The 25,335-nt window shown below is 36.0% G+C and overlaps 1 protein-coding gene across 1 annotated transcript; it reads left to right on the top strand.

Moving 5' to 3' along the window:
- Nucleotides 1–1,435: 1,435 nt before the first annotated feature.
- LOC110464365 lies at nucleotides 1,436–15,733 on the top strand. The gene is made up of 3 exons (XM_021519552.1): nucleotides 1,436–1,782; nucleotides 2,386–2,573; nucleotides 11,125–15,733. Exons 2-3 carry the CDS (start codon nucleotides 2,550–2,552, stop codon nucleotides 13,564–13,566), a joined length of 2,466 nt encoding a protein of 821 aa, XP_021375227.1. The 5' UTR covers nucleotides 1,436–1,782; nucleotides 2,386–2,549; the 3' UTR covers nucleotides 13,567–15,733.
- Nucleotides 15,734–25,335: the final 9,602 nt, after the last annotated feature.

Consider the following 25,335-nt stretch of genomic DNA (forward strand, 5'->3'; position numbering starts at 1 on the left):
CATAGAAAAAATCCTTAAATTATATCTGACAAGCTATCTTGTTTAACATATAAAATTTCATCAATACTTCACCACCCAACAAATTACGTCCATGATCCTACCCTTCCGTAGGACGAGCGTTGGTGTATAATTTTGGAAATGAAAACTAAGAGGAAAGATTACAATCATAAATGTTTATTTGCAATGAGGTTGAACTGTATAAAGTATCCTCCCTTATTCACTCACAATCATTCTATATAATTTAATACATTGTCATATCAATATAGTATTACGTGTACAGATGTATTATTATGTGGCTGGTTTAAAAATCGATAGAGCAACTTGAAGGTTTGGCGATTACACCAGAGGGCAAAGAGATGGGTTGTCAAAAGATAAGAGTTTAACACACAATTAAAACCATTGAGATTTATCTACCGTTAGTCAGTCCACTTGCAGATATCACTGTAAAAAATCTTATCAAGAGTGGAAACTAATTATACGGGTCAATGTGTTTATTGACACAAAAAAAATAGACTTTTATTAAAAGAACCGTTCTGGCACTTGGCGTGAATAGATTGAAGTCAGATTTGTTATCGCTGCAGCTATTTTATCGATCATTGTCTCCACAATGATTTCCTTATCGGTCGTCTATCTCTTCACAAGTCCGCATTAAGCTATCTACGAGTCGCCATAAGTTATCACAATGGTTTAAATGCAGGACTTTGTTAATGCATTAATGAGTCCTTGCTGGTGAATGAACACAAAGCGTTACTCATCACATACATAGAGTACATCTGTACGTTTGTGTTTAATTAACCTACGGTAGCTGTTCTTAGTTTTATATCAAGAAATTTCCGATATTTTTTCTTCGTGTTTAATAATCGAGCAAAGGATATACTATGACTAGCTAGTTAACTACGTGTAGCATGCAAGAAAAAATGTCAAGGCGACAGTGTGGCAAAACATATTCTCAAATTTTCGAGAAAAATCAGCCCCGTTATCGAGACAGAAAAAAATGACCAATTGCATAGCACTTCAAATAGTACAGAAAAGGCATTGTCCATAAAAACAATTCCAATATTATCTTCAATAAGATACATCAGTTTGGAAATATGTCATACCGGTCTTGAAACGTTGCGACACGTTTAATACGTACATTATTTGTGTAGAATGTAAAACTCTGATCATTTCGATATTAATTATTTTATTAACGTTTCATATGTAAGAATATTTGAAATTCGCCGAAACCTCTCCGAATGCAGTGTGTCGTTGGTGACTTAGCCCTGTAACAGAAAATATAAAACTTACACGATTTATAGACACATACCGTTTGTTAAGAACAAGACATATGCTATACAAGACTGATAAAGGTTTAAGACGGACTGGCATTGTTGTCCGACACCAAGACATCGGCATAACGACGAACACATATTTACATACGTGTGTGTAGGGATTGGTGTGTATGCTCCCCTTGTAGGAACGCAGCACATCAATATATAACTGTACAGGTATACCATATATATATATGATACCTGTGGTCGGATATCAGCACGAACCTCCGACATCAAACTATAAAGACGTAAGGGAAACTGATAGAATATGATTGTGTATTCGTGTATACCTGTGTGTGCCGCTTGATTAAAACCCACCCAGGGTACTTATTGAGCTGTTGGATCAAAGGAATAAGACATTTAACTAATAAACCAAGCCCAGCTACCGTTGGAGTTCTGCATGAATCATGGCACACTGGAGTTTAAACCCACAACAACTAATGGAATTTAAACCCCAGCGTATTACGTACAGGTATATATAATATATATATATATATATATATATAAATTACGCGAACCTCTCTTTCAAAGCATGTATTCAGGTATTGCCAGACCAATTCAGGTAGCAATAACTTGCCTACAATATACGTGTTTCAACGTAACAAATAAGTTTATTAAATTTAAATCAATTAAGGACTTTGGCATACATATGTACGATTGTAGGTGTTTCAACACATGTGAGAACTGTACAACATCTGACGCACACTCTTGTGAACAGAGCAGTATTACTTAGGGTGAGGTTTTATTCCGAAAGGAAGATAACATCGTTAATGCATACAAATACACACGGCAATTAATCTCCTTTCGAGTTTAATATTTTTTCTGTTATATACATGTAATGATAATATATATAAATGAGAGAGAGAGAGCGAGAGAGAGAGAGAGATAGAGTGTGTATTGAAATTTCTATATTAAGAAAGAGGAGACAGGTTGATAAGTCGTATACAAATCTTTGAGTTATTGACATATGTAATATAATCGTGAGCACTATTTACACCTGTTCAGATGCGATAGAGGCGTGCGTACCCGTGCCTGCACAGCAACAGCTGTAGTGTTGATATTTATATGTAACTAGGATATCGATCTGAGTCGGAGCGGAAGTCGTGGGGACCGATTCATACGGAAGAGTGTGACAGGGTATAAGGAGCTCGGGACAGACCGATCAGGGACACACTATGGAGGGGCCTACGTACACCTGAGGGTCGGGATTATCTTACCCAGGGCCGGGACACACTCGCCATGGCCCAAGCGAAATATATCGGGGTGAGTACGACACCGTTAACCACGTGATCAGTCAATGATTGATAAAGGCTGACTGGTTCTGAAATGATTTTCCTATGATATGCTCTAACGACCAATTATTTGATTGGCGAGGCAGGTTGTAGATATATGCACTGTACGTGTACCGGAGTGAATACACATGGAGGTGGACAATGAGCCAAATGAATAATTGGAAATCAAACTGTCATTCTAAATCGAGTAGACGTTATATACCAATCACGATAGTATATATGGCTACACTGTGTGGAAATAAGTAGGTCCGTATCGGGTTTATCATAAATCAACGCGTATTATCTAGAGATGGACATTATTGCTACCGTACCTATTGATTTTATGTCAATTGTACAAAAAATAACAGACAAGGAAAGCACGTGCTGTAGATACAACTTGTTTTCACATGATTCAGCAAATACTATAAATAACGTGCATGATGGCAACTGCCATGCTTTTCATCTTATTTCTTTGGGGTTTTTTTTTGTTTTTCTTAAGATTTAAATAATGGCATTTCCATCAAAGCTAAGTCAATAACTATTTCAAAAGGGTCCACGCTGGTACTGTGGTGGGGTTTCTAGAGGTCGATCCTCTATATCCGAAATATATTTGTGGAGTCTTTTCATGTATACTTTCAACTCCCCTGCTTTGTCTACGCGATCCTAATCTCTCGTCTCTCTTGAAAAGATATGGATGTGCAAATGTGAACTCGGTTATGGGATTGCGTATGAATTAAAATATAGAACATTTTTTTATTTAAAAAAAAAACCCCATTGAATATTACAATTTACAATCCGGTCTCACGATACCGGAAACTGTAGAACACGTCTTGAATCGGAAGTGTTCCGAAAGGCCAGACTTCGTTAGGTAAATATGTGGTTTCCCGATTTTGCCTTTTATCACAATATTATTTACTATCAGTGTCAAACAAACGTACCTTCTGATCTTAGTAACGGCCGTCATTACAATGCCTCTCCATTATTGATTATAGTGCTGGCTACAATACATACAGAGGTCAAAGACAGTCCACCTGTCTCTTACAGTGAGTGGTCCGTACCTTACATAGCAGTATCTAAAGTAAGACCGATGCCGTGGGATTTTTTTTTCTTCGCGGGATAAAAACTTCTAATGATTGAGGTTCAATCAGCTTTAGAGACAAGACGAAACATTGAATCCCTCTAACTGCATGTAAATATATAGGTATTGGAACTTATATTAACACTCAATAAAGTCCCTCCCAATACGTCGTTACATGTATCATGGACACTCCTTATGTCTTTTTCATAATTTATTTGAAACGATTTGTTCATATTGGTTGATAAGTTGTGGTTTACAAATAAGCTTTTCATATTTACATGAATCAGATATCAAGCTTAGCTTTTGGAAGGGATTGAATACCATAGAAATTTATTTGAGTGAGTTAGCAATCAAGTGTGGTAAAACCAAATTTATGACCGATTTTCATCGCCTTATATAAAGAGGTTTGGCGAAACATTAGGAGAAACGTATAAAGAGGTTGCTTAGAAAGAAAAAAAAAGTTTTGGCAATAAGCGGGCTTGCACATAGAAGGAGGGACGTTCAATCGAGGGTTGTATTGTATGTACACGAGGGGTATCATATTGGGGTCAGATTGTATATAAGAGACGTCATATCGACGTTTTATTGCTCATAAACGAGGGACCTTATATCGAGTTTTTACTTTGATAAAAGGGGCATTTATCACGGTTTTCCGGTATACAAGAGTAACCTACGAACAGCAGCGATGGAGCTATATCCATTGATAAAATCACGAACATGGATATTAATTACGCTTCTCCAGTAATCGGTAATTACAAGTTTATGTTCGGTATATAGCTTCTTCCGGAACATTAAACGAAAGTTAAGGAATTGCGACGTCACAGCGCGTGATACGAATAAAGCTATATCTATATCAGTAATGGGAGTGACTTGTATATTGATGTTGGTATATCAGACACCCGGCTTTACTATTTGTACATTACATACTCATGTCATAAAGAAAAAACATATGTAATTTGATCTCAGCCGAGACCCCCTAAATATACAATGATGTTATGTAATTTTTTAACTTTCTGTTTTGCAAACGTGTTTTTTATCGCCCAGATCCTATATGTGTAAGAAAGGTTCGTTGAGAAAGTTCTCAATCAAATAAGGTTTGATTAAGTGATCGAATGTAAATGAAAAGGTGAACCGTGCATTTGAAAATGTTAAGAAATCACCTCTTGACTTGAAATACTAAATAATTTTCTTTTCTAATTACAACGCAAGTGAAGAACTTTCATGAAACTGGTAGAATAGACAGTAAAATAGGTGGTTCCGCAACGAGGAGCTGTTGTTATCATGTTACAAGAGAACGATTTTTTTTGTTAACTTTCTTTTTAATTGACTTTTGAGACTTAGAAATACAAGATAATAACGATAACGAATTGTGGAACCGCTTTCTTCAACAAATTTTGTTATGACATTGTCGTGCAATTGGAAAAGAAATTTTACGAACGATGTGTCAGAGCAGCGCGAGGGATTTCGTTTAAGGAGGTTACTTCTTTATAAAGAAAATCATAATTCTATGATGATAAGCTCTATACCCAAACAACATCTCATAATGTTTCAAACATTTTGGTATTGTTCGATTGTATCGTAAAGCCAATCGCCTGCAAGTGTTCATTATCGTACTATATCGCGGAAGAATATCCGTTATGGAAGAGATCGAAGTAAAATGGCTACAATCTTCAAACCGCCGCATTATATAGTTCAAGATTTTGACCACGGAATATGTCAAACAGACAGTTGATGGCCTAAAAGTTCATTAGAACTGGCAGCTGTGGAAGAACTATATCCAACACTATTGTCATCTTACATTTGATAATTTGAACGTATGTTTTGTATGCATAATAGTATGAAATACGTCTGTCTCTATTCTTACCAATAATAATTGTATGGCTATTCAATATGTACACAAAGGTGTGAGAGACTAATATTAAGAAGTTGTTTTCTATAAGTTGTATGTATATGTGTAACGGTGGTTTTGCTCTCTGTTATTTCACTATGAATACTTGCATGATTTTGTTATACATGTAACCTCTTTTGCCTCACCAAGTGTTGATGAGATTAAATAAAAATCTAAAATCCTGTGGCGGAGATGTGATTTGCTTTGGGATATTTCAAATAGTGACGTTGGTTTTAGATAAATAAACACTGTGCATGCTACATCTCATGTGGTGTCTCCAAGGCATTTGTATGTAATTCATGTTTAATGCTTCAATCCCTTTACTGAACTTAGCCCTAATCTAGTCTTTGTTGACATCTGTAGAAATGTTAAATCCCGTTTAATCCTGTACGTTACCTCTCACGGATATTCGCCGCGGTAGTGCAGTTCGAAAGACATAAATCGTAAAAACCACGAACATATAGACACTGCTGCACCTAACCCAAGCTTTAAATCTTAATAACGATGATATTGGCATAGGAGAAACAAAATTAACAAAATCAAACGCTTAGTTCATATTTCTTAACGTATAATGATTACTCTATTTAGCTCTGTATGTTTCCCATCGTTTTGACATCGTATGTTATGCGACGATTTTTCACTCCTACCACCACTTCGCCCCCAGATAAGAAATCGTATAAGGAGTTAATATATTGTCCATGGGTACGTACATATATTGAAGGTGATTGTGATATACCTATGTATATGATAGGTAATTTGTATTGTATCTATGCGTACCTCTTAAACACAAGTTACAAAGGAAGATAATTTTATGGATCGTTCCCTGTCCAGACCTATTATATGTTTAATAGAAGGTCTTAGTCACATTCATGCAAAGTATAATTTACGGTATATTGTAAAACGATACTTAAGGCAAAATATTTCGTAATAATATACTGTATTAGATCATTGTCACTATCATAAAGTATTTTATCCAGTCTGTCCCTACGGAAGCATTCCGTATAAATCACATCTCGTGATCGCGATCCATTTTATAGAATTTCAAATATATATAAACATACATAAACAAAAAAGAAAAAAAAAACACAGGGATCGAACTCGGGTCCTTTACACTGCAAGCCAACACTTTACCAGTGTTACTGTCCAGAAAATAAATAATTCATCGCAACAAATAAAAAATATTTGTCCTGACAAGGCAGTAACACTTAGCCATTTAAGTGTTTATATATGGGAGCATATGCCATGTCGAAAAATAGCACTGTCATCCTTGTCAATAAGTGTAGCACGATTTCTCCCCCGGGTAAGAAACCGAGCAGGGGTTAGAAATCTTATCGTTACAACCATATCTCAACTATATAAAACTCCTGTCTAAAACCTTTGGTCTATGAAGGCCTATGTCCACATCTTTCGTTTCGTTTCTTTATTTGCTTAAGTTTTATAAATTAATCCTGTATTTATAAAAACGTTGTCAATGATATCTGACCTACTTATCGGTTGTTATAGATAAAAACCAATGCATACACTGTACTTATGTGAAGAAATATTTTTCTCTCTACCAAAAGGAAATGCCTTTCAAATAATTTGCAAAATTTCAAATCTGAATATAATAGAACAGTATATGGTTCGATTAGCTTAACTTTTTGCTTTATTTATCGACGTTTGCAGACAGTTTGATACATTACAACGAAGAACCTCGAGGTTAACATTAGATATTTATCAGTACAGACAATTCCTTTAATGCAGTTTGTAACCCCGTAACATGGCTCCCGTACCTTTGCTCGGGGCACGTTTAAATGCCTATTTAAGTAGACTTCACTTGAAAGCAAGTAGATAATACGTTTGACAAATTGCCGTTCGTGATAGTAAACAATTACACGCTAGGAGCATAAATCTTAAAGTTGCTAAATAGGGGGAACATACTTCAGTGTGCAGATGTTCAATACTTCACCGTAGGGTGTAATATGTCAGAACAGAGTCAATCTCATCAGAAACTGATGTGACCACATTCGTTCACTTGATCGGGCCATTTAATATCTTAAATGCAGCTGGGCAATATCTTTAACGTTATTCTTTTGGAAAGATATGAAACATTTTCATAGTATTAATTATTTTCAGTATTTTGTCGACGAAGAACAAACTGTAAGGTTTGTGTTACATGGCATACATACATGTATAGTACCGCCTGTGTATAGAAACGAACTGTTATGTTACGGTAAACTTCGAGGGGGTTCGCATTGAAAACCTAACGAGCGGATAATTCAAATTATTCTTCCGTGCCAATGCTGACAGTCTAGGGCATGGTGTCAGATTTATATTAAAAAAATGGAGCTTGGGAAAAATCTTTGAGTGTGGCGTTCCCTATATGGGACACGTACGGTTCATGGTCGCTTCTCTAATTCTCCTTCAATGATTCGGCACATTAATATCATATGTGTCGTCGGATTTGCTATTATGAATCACTGGGAACCATGTTTAAAGCGAAACATCCTCAATATAGAACACGGTGATTTAAAGCAGAATGTCTTGAATTAGAAGTCGTTGCCTTATGTTAAATTAAAGATGTCGCTGATGTAACGACACTTTTCATTGGTTACTAAGCAATCAATGATATGCCCGTTTACCTATATATGTGAATGACTTCAAAAAACTCTTTGAATTGCTAATGTAAGCACATTCAGGTGTGTAAGTATAAAGTATCTAAAAACTCCACATAGATACATATACCGCTGGCTGTAGAGGTGTGTTGGCTAAATGAAAACGAGGCATTAAGTGACACATGCTTGCACGCGCAAAAGAACAGCCTGGATTTTAATGTGAATTGTGATATATTTAGACATGTGGAAATTTATTGAGATCCAAAGAAAGATTTTGAAAATAATATAAACTTTATTAATTTAACAACAATCAGGAAACAAGTTATTTCATTTCAACTTATATCAATTCTTGTTGGTCTTAATATGTTAGCGCGAGGGGGATCTGAATATGGGAGGAAACCGGAGTAATAGGGGGAAAAAAAACATGTGGTCGGCCAGGTGACCCCACAACTTTTTACGTCCGATCTAGGAAATTTTGAATATATACTGTACCAGTCCACAAAATGTTGATTTGGCTTGCCTCATCCTTAATTATTCAAAATTGTCTGTCTATTAAACAAATTATGTGTATTGGATTGTTGGTAGGAGATGACTTTTCTAGTTGTTATAGCTTGTGAATAACCCTTTGTACCGAGTTAGACAACAACATTTGCGTTTAGTGTGAAAGGAACAGACTTCTATCAATAATTGGAATAGTCAGATCATTTTTTGCAGAGTATTTTTAATTAAACACTATTTATCTGGCCTTTAGACGTGCGAAACAAATTTCCTTTCAATGACGTCACGATGAATATTTCCTCCGTGCCTACCCTATCACCGTGTGCTAAATATCTGTATGCTCTATTCTCTCAGACAGTACACGAATTCCCAGGAGGATTCCCCGACGTATACCATTAACCTTCCAAAGACAATAACGGGTATTAATATTGATAGAAAGAGATCAGTTTGCGATAAGTGTGAAAACGAATACTGAAAATTTAATCTACCAGCTGACGAATTTTACGTTATATTACCATGAATATATTGAAAGCCAGATGCGTAAAATTTACAAATAGCTAGCGCAACGAGCGCACAGATATATGTAAAGATAAAAGATCGGACTTTTTACATCAAAACAAATCCCAATGATGTATTCGTCCACAAGTCCATCAAATATTTTTTTCTGAAAACAAATATGGCTTGATTGACGAGTGTTCACAGAGTATTGATCACTGTTCATGTGTAGCGAGAGACAGATAGTGTCACCCGTTAACAACAAACAGTAAAATATTAATTATTCATACTCATTATTTCGTTGCATAAACAAACACCACGTGTATATTTAGCCCACTGGTCGTTCATTATAGAAAAATTACTTCAAATAGTAAAAGAAGGTTCTTAATTGATGACGGAGACGTCAAATGTTGGTACGGCCGGGCATGTGACGTCATACACACCATATATATATATTGAATCAACTGATCGTACGGTACATTATAGAAATTACTTCATATGGTAATTGAAGGTACTTTAACTGACGGCGGAGACGTCAAAAGTTGGTACGGGTGGGCATATGACGTCATACAGAGACTATCTAATTCATGGTACATGTACATCAGCCTGCTAATATGTATAGATTGATCTTTTCCAATCTTTTTTTTTAAAATTAAATTCCATACCAGGCTATTTATTTTTTATGTTATTCGAAACAGTTTCAATGGAATTAAGTGAACATTCATTGGATAAATCTGATATTTATTACATACAAATATTGTTGGGAAAATTGGTACTTTAACAGCGTTGGGTTAATTAACAAATAATAGAATGTGTATTTGTGAAGTACCTGTATGTGGTGTTAGTTTCTTAGCGTTGGTATCTCTGACGAAACATGATTTAATTCCAACGAAAATGTGTTGAAAGGGAAAACAGAGATACATACGAAATAAATAATGACGTTTATACAATTAAAGTCCTATCGGTGCATTTCCCAGGCTAAAAAACATAAATTGAATTTGAACTCTCTGCCGAGTGTGACAAACTTCAGCCATAATTTATTACCTGCGTTCAAGCACTGCCTCATAGTAACTGATATTTGTATTCATTTAATTATTGATTTGAACTGTGAATAATCCACGTACCAGAACGCTCGTATAGTTTACTGTGCTTGTGTGTACATGCGCCTAGCAACAAGGTACAAATGTTAATATATCATAAAACAGTATTAGGTCCGGAGCGACGTATTTCCGGATCAAGGAAACAGAACTGTTAAAACAACACTTTTTAAATTATGTTTTAAACTAAATTTCTTCCACAGTTCATTGTCATTGACTTAAAGGTGATAGCTATAGTAAACGTTGGACTTGTTGATTCAATGTATGTGCTAGGCGATTGACATTTATCTGCAAGGCAATATCATATTGATTATGACATACAAATGGTTAGCGGTACAGAATCAATCGATTACACTTGATTTGGTTGCTTTTTTAAAATTTAAAACAGTCAAGGTTACAGTGTATCCAACTCTCTACCAGTCCATCCACTGAGACCATACGAGATCTATTGTTTTTACTTTGCCCTTACAAAAACCAATCAAATTTTAGAAAAATCGTTATACATGTATACTGCTGACCCCATTGTGACATCTTTCTATTATTCCGACTTATCTTTATTCAAGTTTGAATGCTGTCATTGATTTTTCGTTCTTAAAATCAGTGTGAATACATTAAAATGAAATGAGTTGGGAAGAATTAATGCTGTATGTGCCAGTGTGTAATAAAAGTGTTTATTATTTTGCTGGTTGTTTGCTGGTCTTGAGCACTCGGCAACCCCTCGTGCTCAAAATGTTCACCTAGGCAACATGATTGGAGAAATAAGGATTACGTGAAGTATTTATGGAATATAGAATGGTCCAATACATCTCTTTATCTCTATGAGATTTAACGTACATGTACAGTGTAACCGTGTATATTGTTATTAAACACACTCTGCTTTATTTGTGTTGCAGACTGAAAAGGGGGCATCGCCAGCTCTGGATGGCCCAAACTTCGTGGAAGGACAAGACGAGATGAGCGGGATTCCCCATCTACATTTCTCCTTCGCCATTCATTCTTTTATCCCACGTCGTTTCCTAGAAGTTCAATTCGCTATAAAGACAGCGACGGTATTCGGCTGTTTTGGGGAAGGCATGCGACTGCCGTCCATCGTCCACCAGAGAAATGATGGGATCTTCGTCAAAAAGAAGTTCTGCAAAGACCCGGATGTTTTGTTTTATCATACTAAGGATGTTGTACTGGGATTTCCCGGATCCATCGAACCAGACAATAGTAACTATGTGATATCGACGGAGAGCGTCCATATAGGTTACTGTCTACTCAAGGTCCTAGATAATGGCAATAATGTAGCACACTTAGACTTGCAAGTAAATAAGAAGGGAGTTACCTACCTCAGTAGTGCCAAGTCAAAGAAGAAGTTCGAGCAGAGACTAAAAGTAAATAAAAAAGCAATAGAATCTATGTTAGACATGCTGATGAATCAAGGAAGTAATAGACTTGACATGAAATTCAGTGACGTGTTTTCCGGCGTTCCGGAAAAATCGTTAGACCTAGGCAACCGTCCCCATACAACAATGGGACTGCGCGGGATGTTAGCCAGTACGAGACAGGACCGAGATAGTCAGAAAAAGGCAGAACAGGAGAGTGGCCTTATCAATGAGGTGGAGTCTGATGAGGTCGGGCACGAACTTGCATTTCCGTTTCCAGAATGGCCCCCGATGGCTGGAGAATTTGTTACCCGGAAACGTCCTAATAACTGGCCTTCAAAGGGCACGGTGGATAAAGTGCTTGCAATGGGAATCCATATTGTTCCCATGGCCAACGGAGCCTCTACTGATGCCGACATCGAGTGGCGAATGTCGTTCATAGCGGCAGAAAAGAAACTTATTCTGGAGGAGTTGGACGATTCGCAAAGACAGTGCTATCTACTCACGTATCTTCTTTGTCTACACACATTCTCGGAGGGACTCATCCTGCCGTGTCACTTGAAGGCTGCATTTCTCTACACGTGCGAAGAAATCGACCCCCGGATGTGGCACAGAAATCCTGCGCACAGTTGCTTTCTCGTCTTTGATAGGATTATTGAGGGTGTACGGCAGAAAAATCTTCCTTGCTATTTCATCAAAAAGAATAATATGATCGACCACCTAACTGATCTTCAGTTTTCTCAATTAGAACGCCGATTAATGACCATACGCAAGAAACCAGTTGTTGAGCTACTGTCATTGGCGGATAACTACACGCTCCTTGATGTGTTTCCCTATAACCTTGACGTAAAGCGCGTATTTGCTCCGGTCATGGGGGACGCCAAGAAGTACGAGGGCAAGTCACAAGCACTGGAAGCGGTAGAAGTGTTCATTAAGACCTCAAACACGATAAGTAATGGATTCTACCATGAGTTTGGATATGATCACTGTGCATCCATTCTAGACGATGTAGTTGACTACATTGTCGAACCCGTGCTTGGACATAAAGAGGCGGAAAAACAACGCGAGTACATTCCTCACCTCCTCAACCAGAGGAACATCGAATTTAGCAACGACATTTCTCCCAGCGAGATATGGAAACCCATTACCTTCAGTCGATACCTGATCCGTAGGTACGTGGAGGGAGATACCGGTTCGGGGCTATTCGAACATCTTGCATGCTTGTATCATGCCGCTGCTAACATATTTAAAGAAAACAGAGTCCCGCTTCTTCGCGAAGCTGATGAAATGTTTCAACAAGCACTTAATCGCAAAGGTGAAGGTCACGGGCCTGGAATGTTTGTTGAATATGCACAGTTTCTGTGTTCTTCTGGGCGACACGAGGAAGCCGTTCCTCATCTGATGACAGTATTATCGAGTGAGTGCGAAAACCCAACGTGCGCGAATTACTATGGACAGATGGAAATATACGTCGTAGACGACTTTGTCAGGAAGGAGATTGAGGTCAGAGGCTACGTGGAGGTACTTTCAATCGTGTACGCCTACTATCTGCTCGTCGACTGCTTTGTTCAGTTGAAGAAGCAGAAAGGCATGTCCGGTTTAGTCAATGACTTTGAACAACTTTGTGAGCGACTGAAGGACTCCATGGCATTTTCCTTATTTGGGTATGCTATGAAGAAGGCGGGTGACAACAGTCGTGCAGGGAAGGCCTTCAGGAAAGCGGTTGATCTGGAGCCCTCAAACAAACTGGCCAAAGTTCAGATCTCAGAAAAACCGGAAGCAACAGGAAGTGACGTCGTTAAGAAAACTGGAAACGGTGTAAAATTAGTTAAAGCCAGTGCAAACGGCGGAGACAAAACAGAAAGCGGTAGCGGAGGTAGTTCTAAAAAGAGTTCAGGAAGTGACGAAGGCAAATCAAAAGCTGGCTCATTGAAAAAAGGAGGAAGTCGAAAAGGCAAACAAAAATGACGTAATTAATGAGAGTTGAGGTCCTGTTCTAACGTGATAAATGTTAGAATTGTTCCCTGCCTGCAGTTTAGATAAAACGCCAATACTCTCCTATACCTCATACAGTCCAATGTTTTATTTGTAGCTACAAATGAAATACAATTTTTCGTATAGGACAACAATTGAATTTTAGAATTTTGACTGTAAGTGTCATTAAATAAAATAAAAAAGCACAACTTTTGAATGGCACAGTAAAACGTTGGCCATTAAAACGTTGTGCCAAAAATAAATATTTAATGAACTTTTTTAGTCCTAAAGTCTGTTAAAATAACTGGAGGTGTGAGAGTGTATAAAAGGACTGATGTGGTTATTTGAATGTTTGATTTTGCCAAAGGAAAATGCTGATTTGCTGAAAGTTGGAAAAGAAGAACATCAAAGTGAAAGAATATGTAATTCCAAAAATCGATTAGCTGTGATGAATTCAATGGTCATATACGCCAAAGTAGCACGCGTAAAAACTGCGTCACGAAAGAAACCAATGACTTCTCAATAAGAGGAACTTTCTGTTTGGAAGCAATGCTCTCATAGACATGGGCGATAAACATGTACTTCGGCTGAGTCTGTGGCGTTGTCGTTGTGACATCTCGGGAGATAGTATTACATGGTTATGTACTAACATTAACAGGAAGAAATGATGTATTTGTACATAATATTTCTCTAAACCGCCTGTACTTACAACGGCTATTTTGTTTATAAACAATCCGTGATTACGTCACGTGGTGAACTAAAACATGGTAAGAGAAAGGCTTGCAGTTAGGTTATAGTGGTATAGATTTTATAACACATGTATTATAACCCATTAGGTCAGGGTGAATTTATCGCTTGTAAGCTTAGGTATTTATTGACACTGTTGATCATATGAGACGTGTTATCCTCCCTGATTCCAGGATACCTGTCCCACTGCAGGTAAAACACTACGGTTCTACTGTGGTTTTACGCATTAACAGTTACCTCCCCTTAGATTCGTATTGGCAAAGGCTGTACCGTAATTTGGCAAAGGCACATCTGTTGAACATGTATCTTAGTTGCTTACAGTGACAGTATAGCACTTTGTGGTCCAGGGTTCGAAACCCTCTGCATTTTTACACTCAGAACACTGTTATGGATTTTCTTCTGTCTGTTTCATCTTAAACAGGATTTTCTTCATAAAAGTCCCCGTAACGTATAGATGTCTGTCCAGAATTGAATTATTAAAAACGTAAAGTTACAGTTATTGGCAGTGATGCTGGTATACTATACGGTATACCCCTTTTCACATTAAGTATTTCAGTTCGTCAGTCTAAATTGAAAACGAAGTTATGTACATTGCATTTATATTAACATATATATAATATTATAACATATAGCAATGTCATTATGCAAAATGTGTTAATTATTATTAACAAGTGCAATGCTCATATATCCTTAATACGTTGTAGTTTCATATCACGTGACGAATTGAAGAGGACCATTGTCTACATTGACCTTGCTCATACAGAAATCAATTTAAACTTCCTATGTAAGGCTACACTGAAAATATGGAGGGAAAGTGTATTGTCAAGATTATAATCGTCATTTTTTTTTCTCCCCGGACAGAAGACTTTAATGTTTAACTTGATTTCCATAATAAAAAAAAATGCTTAAAATTAGCAAAAAGGGAAAAATCCTGTATGATTTTATACAAACTATCCTGTCGATTTATCATGCCACTTAACCTTGGAACAACTGTTAAATTCTTAGTCGAGACCTACGTTTCCTAAAGTTTAACACATGATTAACAATTACTGAGTTTTATGATAAATAATTGAATTAACGCAAATCCTTTCAATAAAAAATCTAAGTATCTGGATGGGTATTATTTTCTTGCTAAAAAACATCACATGCAAACCAATCTGTTAAAACCATCTAATACAAGGCTTTCTGTACTACGCACCATGCTTGTTACGTAGTTAACAAAGCCAGGATGATTTTAATCAGATTTCATGCAAATTATCATGTTTTGACAATAATTGCCAGATTGTAATAGTTTTGTTGCAATTCATTTTTATATTTTATGCGTGTGTTTTGCGTGAGCTGGAAGTTGCGTTCGCTTTTTTGTTAATATTTAATTTATTCTGAGATGTTTCATCCACATTAAAATTTTCAAATATCGAAGCTGACTTTTTGTCTATTTTGTAATTTCAGCCTGTATGTTAACATAACTAAATATCATCAACCTCTTTTGAAACAATTCACTGTTTTCAATTAGTATTTCATATTAGATCGTACCTCATGTCCTCCTGATACTGCATTTATTAAACCATATTTTTGAAAAACAAATAATCAATAAATAAACTCTAATTCTAGTCTAACACTAGAAATCCTTCTTGCATCTAACTTATATGGAGCTACACCTTGAAGAACTATACATACACTAATACAGCAAATATAAGTCAAGGTGACTTCCAGTTTTCGCTTCGTCCAATTTGGTGACATTTTACTTAAACATATTTTGTAAAAGGAAGTTTGAATTCCATTGCCACTAAATCAGAGCCAGTACAATGTACAGTCGGGACAGGAATTAATGCGCCTTTGTGATCAACGTTGAACGATTAAAACATTATTCGCATAAAAAATCAATAGTCTATAAAGATTATAAAGATCTTGAGGTACGGTAGTCTAATGGTAGGACGCCGGGCTCGTGACCCAAGGGTTACGGGTTCGAGTCACGGTACGGCACTGTGTTGTATCTTTGAGCAAGATACTTTACTCAGCTTGTTCCAGTCAACTCAGATGTAAATGAGTACGTGGTTGCAGCTCTTAGACAACTTTATATCCCAAATTATTATTATGTCAACCCAACTTATATCAAAATGAAAGGAATGTTCTCAATATGTAACACGGTACTTTTAACAAATGTAAGTAAATTTATACAAAGAAGCTACTTAATATCTAAAATAAGTTAGCTAAAAGAATTATTGAAATGGGTTGTTGTTGTATAAATTGTATCATGTGTCATATTATGTGTGTACTATGTCCATCAATGTATACTATGTAATATGTGACCTCTTGTTACGCACGTATACGTGTTGCGTGAATGCGAAAATAGAACTTGAAAAAAACTTGCTAGAATTGTTGAATGCTAGCTGTGAGCGCCGAAATGGCAGCTCCGGCTTTAAGCTCCCAAGGGAGTTGAAAAAGATATTGGCTAGTTGCAAAGGCCCTATAACCACGGATAATAATTTGTGAACCGCTTTGGGACGACCTACGAACTAGGTTGTGATAAAGCGGTATATAAGAACCTCGAATTATTATTATTATTATTATAACCTAAATGGGGATTTCAAGGGAGGTAAGTCATTTGCCCCCGCATCTTTGATTTTAAAGTGTTTGCTTTTGAATCACTGAATCACTGGTTGACATCGAGTTAAGAACTCTATGACGCTAGGGGTTTATTGACCAACATGCATATAACATTAATTACGTTTATCAGAAGAAGGAGAAAGTGGAAATTGGTTCAGTTTAAATATATATTTTTTTCATAAATTAAAACTCGATTTGGCAAACCTTTATAAAACCCTATCCAGGTCCATTCCTTATCCATGTACATGTAACAACACACAACATATATAGAAACTGATGAACTGGTATTATTTATATCGGAAAGGACGAGCTGGGGAGAATAGAACAATCCGGCCGACGAGTGAATAGAACATAACGGGAAAAGCATGTTAAAGAACTATTATCAAAGAGACAAACCTTGGCTTCAGGTAGAGTTAAAATAGCATCTGTAAACAAATTTTTTAACTAATTTTCATAAAAACTGCATCATTCAACCGCAACTTTAGCTTTGTTCATCACAAACGAAGATTAAACCATGATAATCGACTAATTATGTGTGCTTCCTAAATGTACGTACATGTATGCAATACGGTTACCACATGATCAAACACAGACTTAATCATCAGTTACCGCAAATGTGATAATCCGCCATCGTCATCTTGGTCAAATGTACTGACAGGAACAGAGTTTTAGCACATTTCCTAAAAGCTTGTGTCTTTCCAAAAAACTTTTTTTTTATTCTATTGCATCACATTAAATATACGTCATAAAAAATATTGATTATTTTGTGAGCTACACATTCGAAAAAAACCGCTGTCGGAATCAGACGGTAGAAGTGGTATATACAGTATTATTACAGACAAAACCCTAACCAAGAATAAAGAAAAAATATGTTTGCCCTGGCAAGGGGATGTATGGTAAACACTAAACATATATATAGCTATGTCGATAACGAACTTCGTTATGTATTATATCTCTACGGGGTTGTTATAGCCTTGGTCAGAATTAAACTTTTGTTTGACTCGTCGGGATAAAATTGTTAAAGAATAAAACAAACGCAATACCCAATCCCATGTTTTATTCGTAGTGTTTATACAGCAATATAAGCTAGACGTTTGATAGAGGATATGACATTAAGCAGGAATGTTCCACTTGTCTCCTCGTGTATCTGAAAAAACACTCAACAACTTTTTTTCCTTGTAAAATGTAAGAAGTAAGATGGTCAATCACAATTTTGAGAGAAAAAGATTTTTCTCTCTTCGGGTCAAAGTTGCCATGTTTTTTTACAATAAACATCAGACAGAGCAATGTCACTTTAAAACGTATTCCTTAATCATTTACGATTGACATGTTCACATAAAAAGTGTTTGTTTCCAAACCTATTGACACAGGATCTACAAGAATTTTTTCGTCATTTATAAAGCACCGAAACAGTTTGGTTTCTTGCAGTTATGTGAGTTTTCTCGACACGACACGAGAACAATAAACCTTTGCAATACATTTTGATGTAATGAACGATGTAGCTCCTTTGTCTAACATTTTGTCGATGAAATTGTTCATTGACAGGTCAGACAGCAGTAAGCCTTTACGTATGGGTTAGAACACATGGACCCTCCATTGACGTTGTTCTTGATGTAGTAAGCCTTAATGTCCACACAGGGCACACTGAATACACCTCTGTCCAGACAATCTTCGAAAACGGGTACCTCCTCATCTGTCTGCTCAAAGTTTTCGACTACAAAACAGAAAGAATAATATTTTACTATGACAGTAAAAGGTGTTGAAAGCAATATAATTAATTTTATTAATAAATCAATAACGATTCAAGCATCATTCGATCAACGACTACAAGGACGGTGATCGAGACGTATGAAGTGGGATCCGAGAATAAGGTTCAATAAGGAGATAATCTATAAAAAGAAACTGTCCAATATTTTGTTAAGTTAAGATTAAGGATTATCAACCAGTTACCCCTGTGTGATGTTGACAGAAAGAACCGTTCATTCAAACATATTTTATTTACACAAAATAGTGAAAGGGATTGGGCACACTTTCTTACAACTTACTAGACCTTCTCCTAAGAAAAACCCTTCACCCACGTGTACAACATTTGGAGGTTTAGCACTACACTTCTCCTGTGGGTTTTAATTTCTCTATTGACACACAGGAGTGCTTGTTTAGTTCTTCAGCACCTATCTATCGTTATAAATACTCCAAGTTGTAATAGTAAACCCGTGGTACAGCGCAATCATCAATAGCGCATGAAATATGTAACAGAATTGATGATGCAATTTTATTGTGATTTATTTAAAACTATAAAAGATGTGGTGAAATTTCATGATAAAAATCACTTGTCAGTGGTCTTTCGCTATGTACGTACATGTAAGATACATAATACAAGGGAGTCCACATCACATCAAATAAGTTGATAAAATTTGAAAACAAGATCATGCTATTAAAATCGTCCATAAAGTGTAAAGTACTTGGCCTAAATTCGCATTAAGAATTTATCTCAAATTCACAATTTACGCAAAACCTTAATCTAAGACTAGCAAAACACATTTTTGAAACATTTTTGACGAAAAAACCCATTTGAGTACATATCTTATAATGAGCAGTAAGTAAAAAAGAATATTGAAATCCGGCTCTATATGCATTATTTGAACAAATAGACGATCCTTGCCCTTACATTGGTATCATTATCAGATAAAGTATTGTATCTAGTGCGATTCGATTTCAATATTACCCATAAGACAACAAAGTGTGCTAAGTCAAAAGGATGGGTAAAATTTTGTACTTATTCCATTTTGCCAACATCCAAAGCAGAGGCTTCCATAATAATATTAAAGGAATATTGATAGAGTAAAGAAAAAGCCTCAACTTAACTACAACATTTTGTTCCAATAGGTATAACGGAAAATCAAAACAAAGAACGTACACTTTTGAGATCACTATACTTTTGTTTAGTTCGTGATGAAAGGATAGGTCAATGGAAAGTAAATACTGCTGTAATCTCGAAAAACGTTTCGTGAATATGGATACTTATTCATTAAACGACGCATTAAAGAGAATGCTGAAGAGTTAGTTTCAGAACAATCAAGTAAATACCACAAGTTTATTGTAGAAAGAATGAATTGCGTTTTTAATAATCTCATTTTTATCTATTTACAATGCACTATATATCGATGATATTCTTTGCGTTTACGATACGTAAATTATAAAATTGTAAGACTTACTTTGATAGGACATACTGATGACGGACACCGCTATCAGGACGAGGAGGAGGGTAGCACGGACAGTGGCCATTTTGCTGTCGTGGACTGGCTAGCCTGTACGTTACTGGGACTCACTATAAATCACCTTTGTTTATTGAACTGTTGGTCAGTTCTAAATGACGTATAATGATTTACACAGCTAACTGAAAATACAATCAACTAAAAATCTATATTTGAAGTACTTAGTATTTAGATATCTAACTAAAATTAATTTGCAAAAATGACATAATAATTGTTCTAATACTTTGATTCTGGCTGCAAACGTAGAAAATATTTTTGTAGTTAAAGGAAATTTGTTAAATGTATTTTTGATATCATAAGTAAAGCATCGTTAAGCTTACATAGCCTTGAGGAGTCTTGTCATAGGAATTACCGATTAGTATACGTACAGACCATGAGCTGTTTAGTCTTAAACTAAGGGCGATTACCGTTAGTGTTTAAGCCTTCCAATGTGGACAATGGTCAACTCAAGATTAATTGATTGACTGTGGTATGTAGAAACATACAAACAGTTAGTTTTTTCTTGTCTCTGTCGTTAATACGAAGCAGTGTAATTACCTACAGGCAAACGGATAGATTCTACACTGTACAGGGTAAATATTCTCAGCTAAGCCTTACTATAACACGCCTATGTATAAATGTTTCTTATTGTACCGGGTACACGTGTTTACGCGTACGTTTGTTCTCAGCTAAGCACCCATGTATAAATGTTTCTTATTGTACCGGGTACACGTGTTTACGCGTTCGTTTGTTCTCAGCTATATTTTCAATTGTACCTTTTATGAGATCACATTTCACAGATGATTCTAAATAAACGTTAGATTTAAAGGTTTAAAATAATTAAAAAAAGAGAAGGAACAGGTTTCAAAATTGTGTGGGTATTTTTCATTACAATTGATACATTTTGTTCTCAAACTGACGAGAGATGAAACGAGTTTTGTGTCCAAAATTGCAACTTCCTTTGACTGGGATTCCGTATATATTTTGTGTATAATCGCCATAGACTATTGGAATATAATAGAACATTCATTGAGTATTTCTATCATTTTTTTCCTAGATTACCATTTGTATTATTTTATGTGCGAATTACCAATCAGAATAATTATGTCATACAGGTCAGCAAAGAAGTAAAATAAAATGTTAACGGACGTTGTGTCAAGTTATTCCAGTATTTTGAAGTCACATTTATAGAAATGCCTACACATATGCTTAAATAGAACAACACGTATTTATAGTCCCTAGTCCACAAAATGAAACTAGACACTTGACAAATATCAGAACGCTTTTACGTGTGGGGAACCTGTTCATGTAATGAACATCATACATTTTCTATGCCGGCAGAGAAATAACGTCTTCATTAGTGGATGCTTTCAGAGTTGCAGTCTTTGAGCCTTGGTTTACAATAGCAGCGGTCCTCACACAATAGATTCCACTAACCACATTCAATTCATGTTAAGATTATTTTTTAGAGAAACGATACATATACCGCTAGCATGTTTCTCTTTCTAACGGTATACTGCGTCAAATTTGAACCAAGACAAAAAGCTATAACATACATGTAAATCTCTGTATCACATATATTTTGTATCTCCAACGATACTAGTACCATGGTGCGGCATGATGCGGCATGAAGGCTTTGTTGTTGTTTTTCGGCAACATTAATGCGTATGTTGGGAGAACCACTCGTTTAAAAGAAGAATCAGTCGATTCTACGCAAAATGCACGAAGGTTTTGTTAGTTTTTCGACAATTTCGTGAAAGAAGACTCTAAAAACCTTGCAAAATGTAGCACGCAGCTTGGCTAAACGAAAAATCATCCGATTCTAAGAGAAATTGTAGTCATAGCAGACAGGTCGAGTTATCTCCCATGTGGCGTACGTCATAGATATCGCCACATATATATATATTCGGTTCCTGATTCGATGATTTATTATATATCATATGTTGTATATTGATAAGTTGTTGAAGGTAGCCTCGCGATCGGTTTCAGAATAAAGGCATACTTATTGAACATATATCGTTGAGTCTGCTTATGACGCAGGTTTCAAGAAAGCCATAGATCTTGTAAAACATTTAAGTAAGTGTCAGAAAGATGGAAAATAAGACATCTTACTTAATGAACATTACTGCTGATGACGATTTTGTTTATTTGTTTAATTTTGTTTAACGTCCTATTAACAGCTAAGGTCATTTAAGGACGGCCTCCCCAGTGTGCAAGATGCATGCGTGTAGTGTATGTGTGTGTATTTTGGGAGGCTGCGATATGTTCGTGTTGTCTCCTTGTGATAGCGCGGGACTGATGCCGACTTTATAGTGCTACCTCACTGAAACATATACTGCCGAAGACACCCAGCAGGACGCTCCACCCGGTCACATTATACTGACGAAGGGTGAACCAATCGTCCCACTCCTAATCTGCTGAGCGTCAAGCAGGAGTAGAAACTACCATTTTTAAAGACTTTGGTATGTCTCGGCCAGGGGACAGAACCCAAAGCCTTCCTCACATGGGCGAACGCTCAAAATATGGCCGAAAGTGAGGCATTGTCAAGGCAGACATTAAGAAGAAGAAAGTTATTTAGAAAGGAGACAAGAGATAAGGTCCCAAATTTAGTCGCCTCTTACGATCATGCAATTGGGGGCAGCAGGTACAATTTTTACGCCCTACCTGCAGGGAAATCCTGATGACGAACACATAGTGACAAGTCATTTTCTAGCATGTACAGATGAGGTCATGGATGCCCTTTGAAATGTTCATATAGGAGCACGGGTAATAACCGGACATGTGTGAAATATATGCTAAAGATGTATATAATAATATACAATAAGAAATGGATGATTTTTGTTTTTGTCCACAGAAAAAGAAGATGATTTATTTTAAAAAGCACAACGAGAAAATCTTTAACAAAATTTTAATCATATTTAAACAAACAAAAAAGAAAACACCAAAGTGTCAATAAAGTTTACCAGAAATAAATAAATAAAATAAATAAATAAATATACAACATTTGATATAGCGCCCTATCTAGCTAACATAAGCCACTCTAAAGCGCTTTACAGTACATACATATACAATTTAATACAATGAATACAATTATCATGTACATTAGTCAATAAAATTTTGAGGAAATGCGAGATATTGTTTACGTTATATCATTTAATTAATGTATTTTCCACACGCAAACGTACAATGCGTGCTTGTAGCAGGTAATAAAGTGTTCCATTGAGTTAAATTAGGAGTGGTGCACACCTTAGGGCGTAAACTCCTATGACTGCAGCAAACCTATTGAACAAATTCTGTATACGTCTGCACTACACGTTTTTGAGTTGTAGGTCTTATCTAAGAAAGGATTACTAATGTAAGAAAAAACACGGATTTTTGAAAAAATAAACGAACTGACATGTGTTGTGGTGTTAATGGTTGGACGTGTCCACCCATGTTCACCCATTAAAAGCTACAGAGATGTAAACAAAAAGCTATTTTAAAAGATTATGTCTTAATAAAACTAATTCCATAACTTGTTTCGTTAAGGTGAATATAAACCTCAATGTTGAACCGGTCTGAAGACAATTTCAGATGATTTTTTGAGAATTGTTAAAAATAATCAACTTAATAGTATTCAAACGAGTGCATTCTCTTAAAGGCAATAGAAAATAATAGAGAAAAACATCTGTGCTTTTAAAAGAGGACCATGCGTGGAAAAAAACCCGCAGATAATAGTATAGAGTGTATATGCTTTGGAAACTCGTAATGAAATTAAGAGAATATGAGGATCGATATTCGTACTGATAAATCAAACGGGCTATACCGTAAACGTTGTTCTGTTTATCAGGATGCATAATTACCTCATTTCGTATTAAAGAACAGATATACTGAAAACCTACGGAACCGGTGGAATTAGCAAGCATCAGTGGTACCTGATCTACAGTCTATCAGAGATCACAAGTTGATGCATACAATTTGTTTTCATTGATAGAAAAATAACTTAAGAATGAAGTTACATTAGGTAAAATCAGTTTTGGCTTTCGGTACGATGTCAATATTGTTCTATCGGTGGTGTGCAGACATACATTGTGTAATCTCACAGACTTTACAAAGTAAATGTATTGAATGTAATAAAAATTATGAAATGATAAGTCGTAGAACTTTTGTGTGTATTGCTTCATCATATGTACTCATGTGTATATCGGTTTAGTGTCTAAACTATACTGCATTAAAGCTAAGTATTACGCGTACACTTGTTATCAGCTAAGCCTTACTACATTTGTATAATACACATATGTATAAATGTTTCTTATTGTACCGGGTACACGTGTTTTCTGTGTCAGTCTGATTATAATGTTTGTGTAATTGTTGCTTGTCTATTTGTACCTAATGTTTTAGTGTTATAATGTATTCATATATAAATATAATATAAACTTTATTTATTTTACAACAATTATGAAACAAGTTATTTCAACTTATATTAATCACTCTTGTTGGCCCGGATGTTAGTGCGCTCGGGGTCATAGTTAGTGTGGGAGGAAACCGGAGTACCCGGAGAAACCCCATGTAGTCGGGCAGATTACACCAACCTTTTCACGTCCGATCGGGGAATCGAACCCCGGTCGCCTTGGTGAAAGGCAAGTGCGCTATCCACTGTACCACCCGACCACCAATTATTCATGACTTGTATTTTATTTTTAAGTATCACGTATTACATCTATATATGTTTTCTGTTCTATTTCTGTAATATTATATTCGACGTATGTTTGTTCCGTCTGCTATTGGATGTTTATGTACACTTTTATGGTAGTGTTAGTATTGTATACATTGATGTGATGTTCGTATCGTGTTACCTAATACCTGTTTTGTCTAAATGTTGATTCAAATTTGAGGAAAATAAAGTATTATCTTAAATTGTTTCCTGTTTATACCGTCAAATAATCGCTGAATTACAACAAGGATGTTTTGAGCACGTGACTTGAGTTTAAGCAATAGAACGATTTTTTTTTATTAATACGGATCTTGATGTCCAAAATGGACAGTACGTTAATTATTTTGTTATTGTGAACCGCAAAAAGTAAAAATAAAAAAAAGTGAGAAATAAAACTCAGGATTAGAAAGCTAAATTTACAAGAGGGGGGGGGGGGGGGGGGGGGGGGGCATAATACATTTA

Source organism: Mizuhopecten yessoensis, unplaced genomic scaffold, assembly GCF_002113885.1.
Source record: "Mizuhopecten yessoensis strain PY_sf001 unplaced genomic scaffold, ASM211388v2 scaffold10985, whole genome shotgun sequence".
Classification (NCBI taxonomy): Eukaryota; Metazoa; Mollusca; class Bivalvia; order Pectinida; family Pectinidae; genus Mizuhopecten; species Mizuhopecten yessoensis.

Excerpts from the sequence above, each read along its gene's own strand:
- LOC110464365 (XM_021519552.1), top strand. The coding sequence starts at position 2,550 with ATGGCCCAAGCGAAATATATCGGG. Across the intron at positions 2,574-11,124 it reads CCCAAGCGAAATATATCGGG|ACTGAAAAGGGGGCATCGCC; the intron begins GTGAGTACGACA and ends TTTGTGTTGCAG.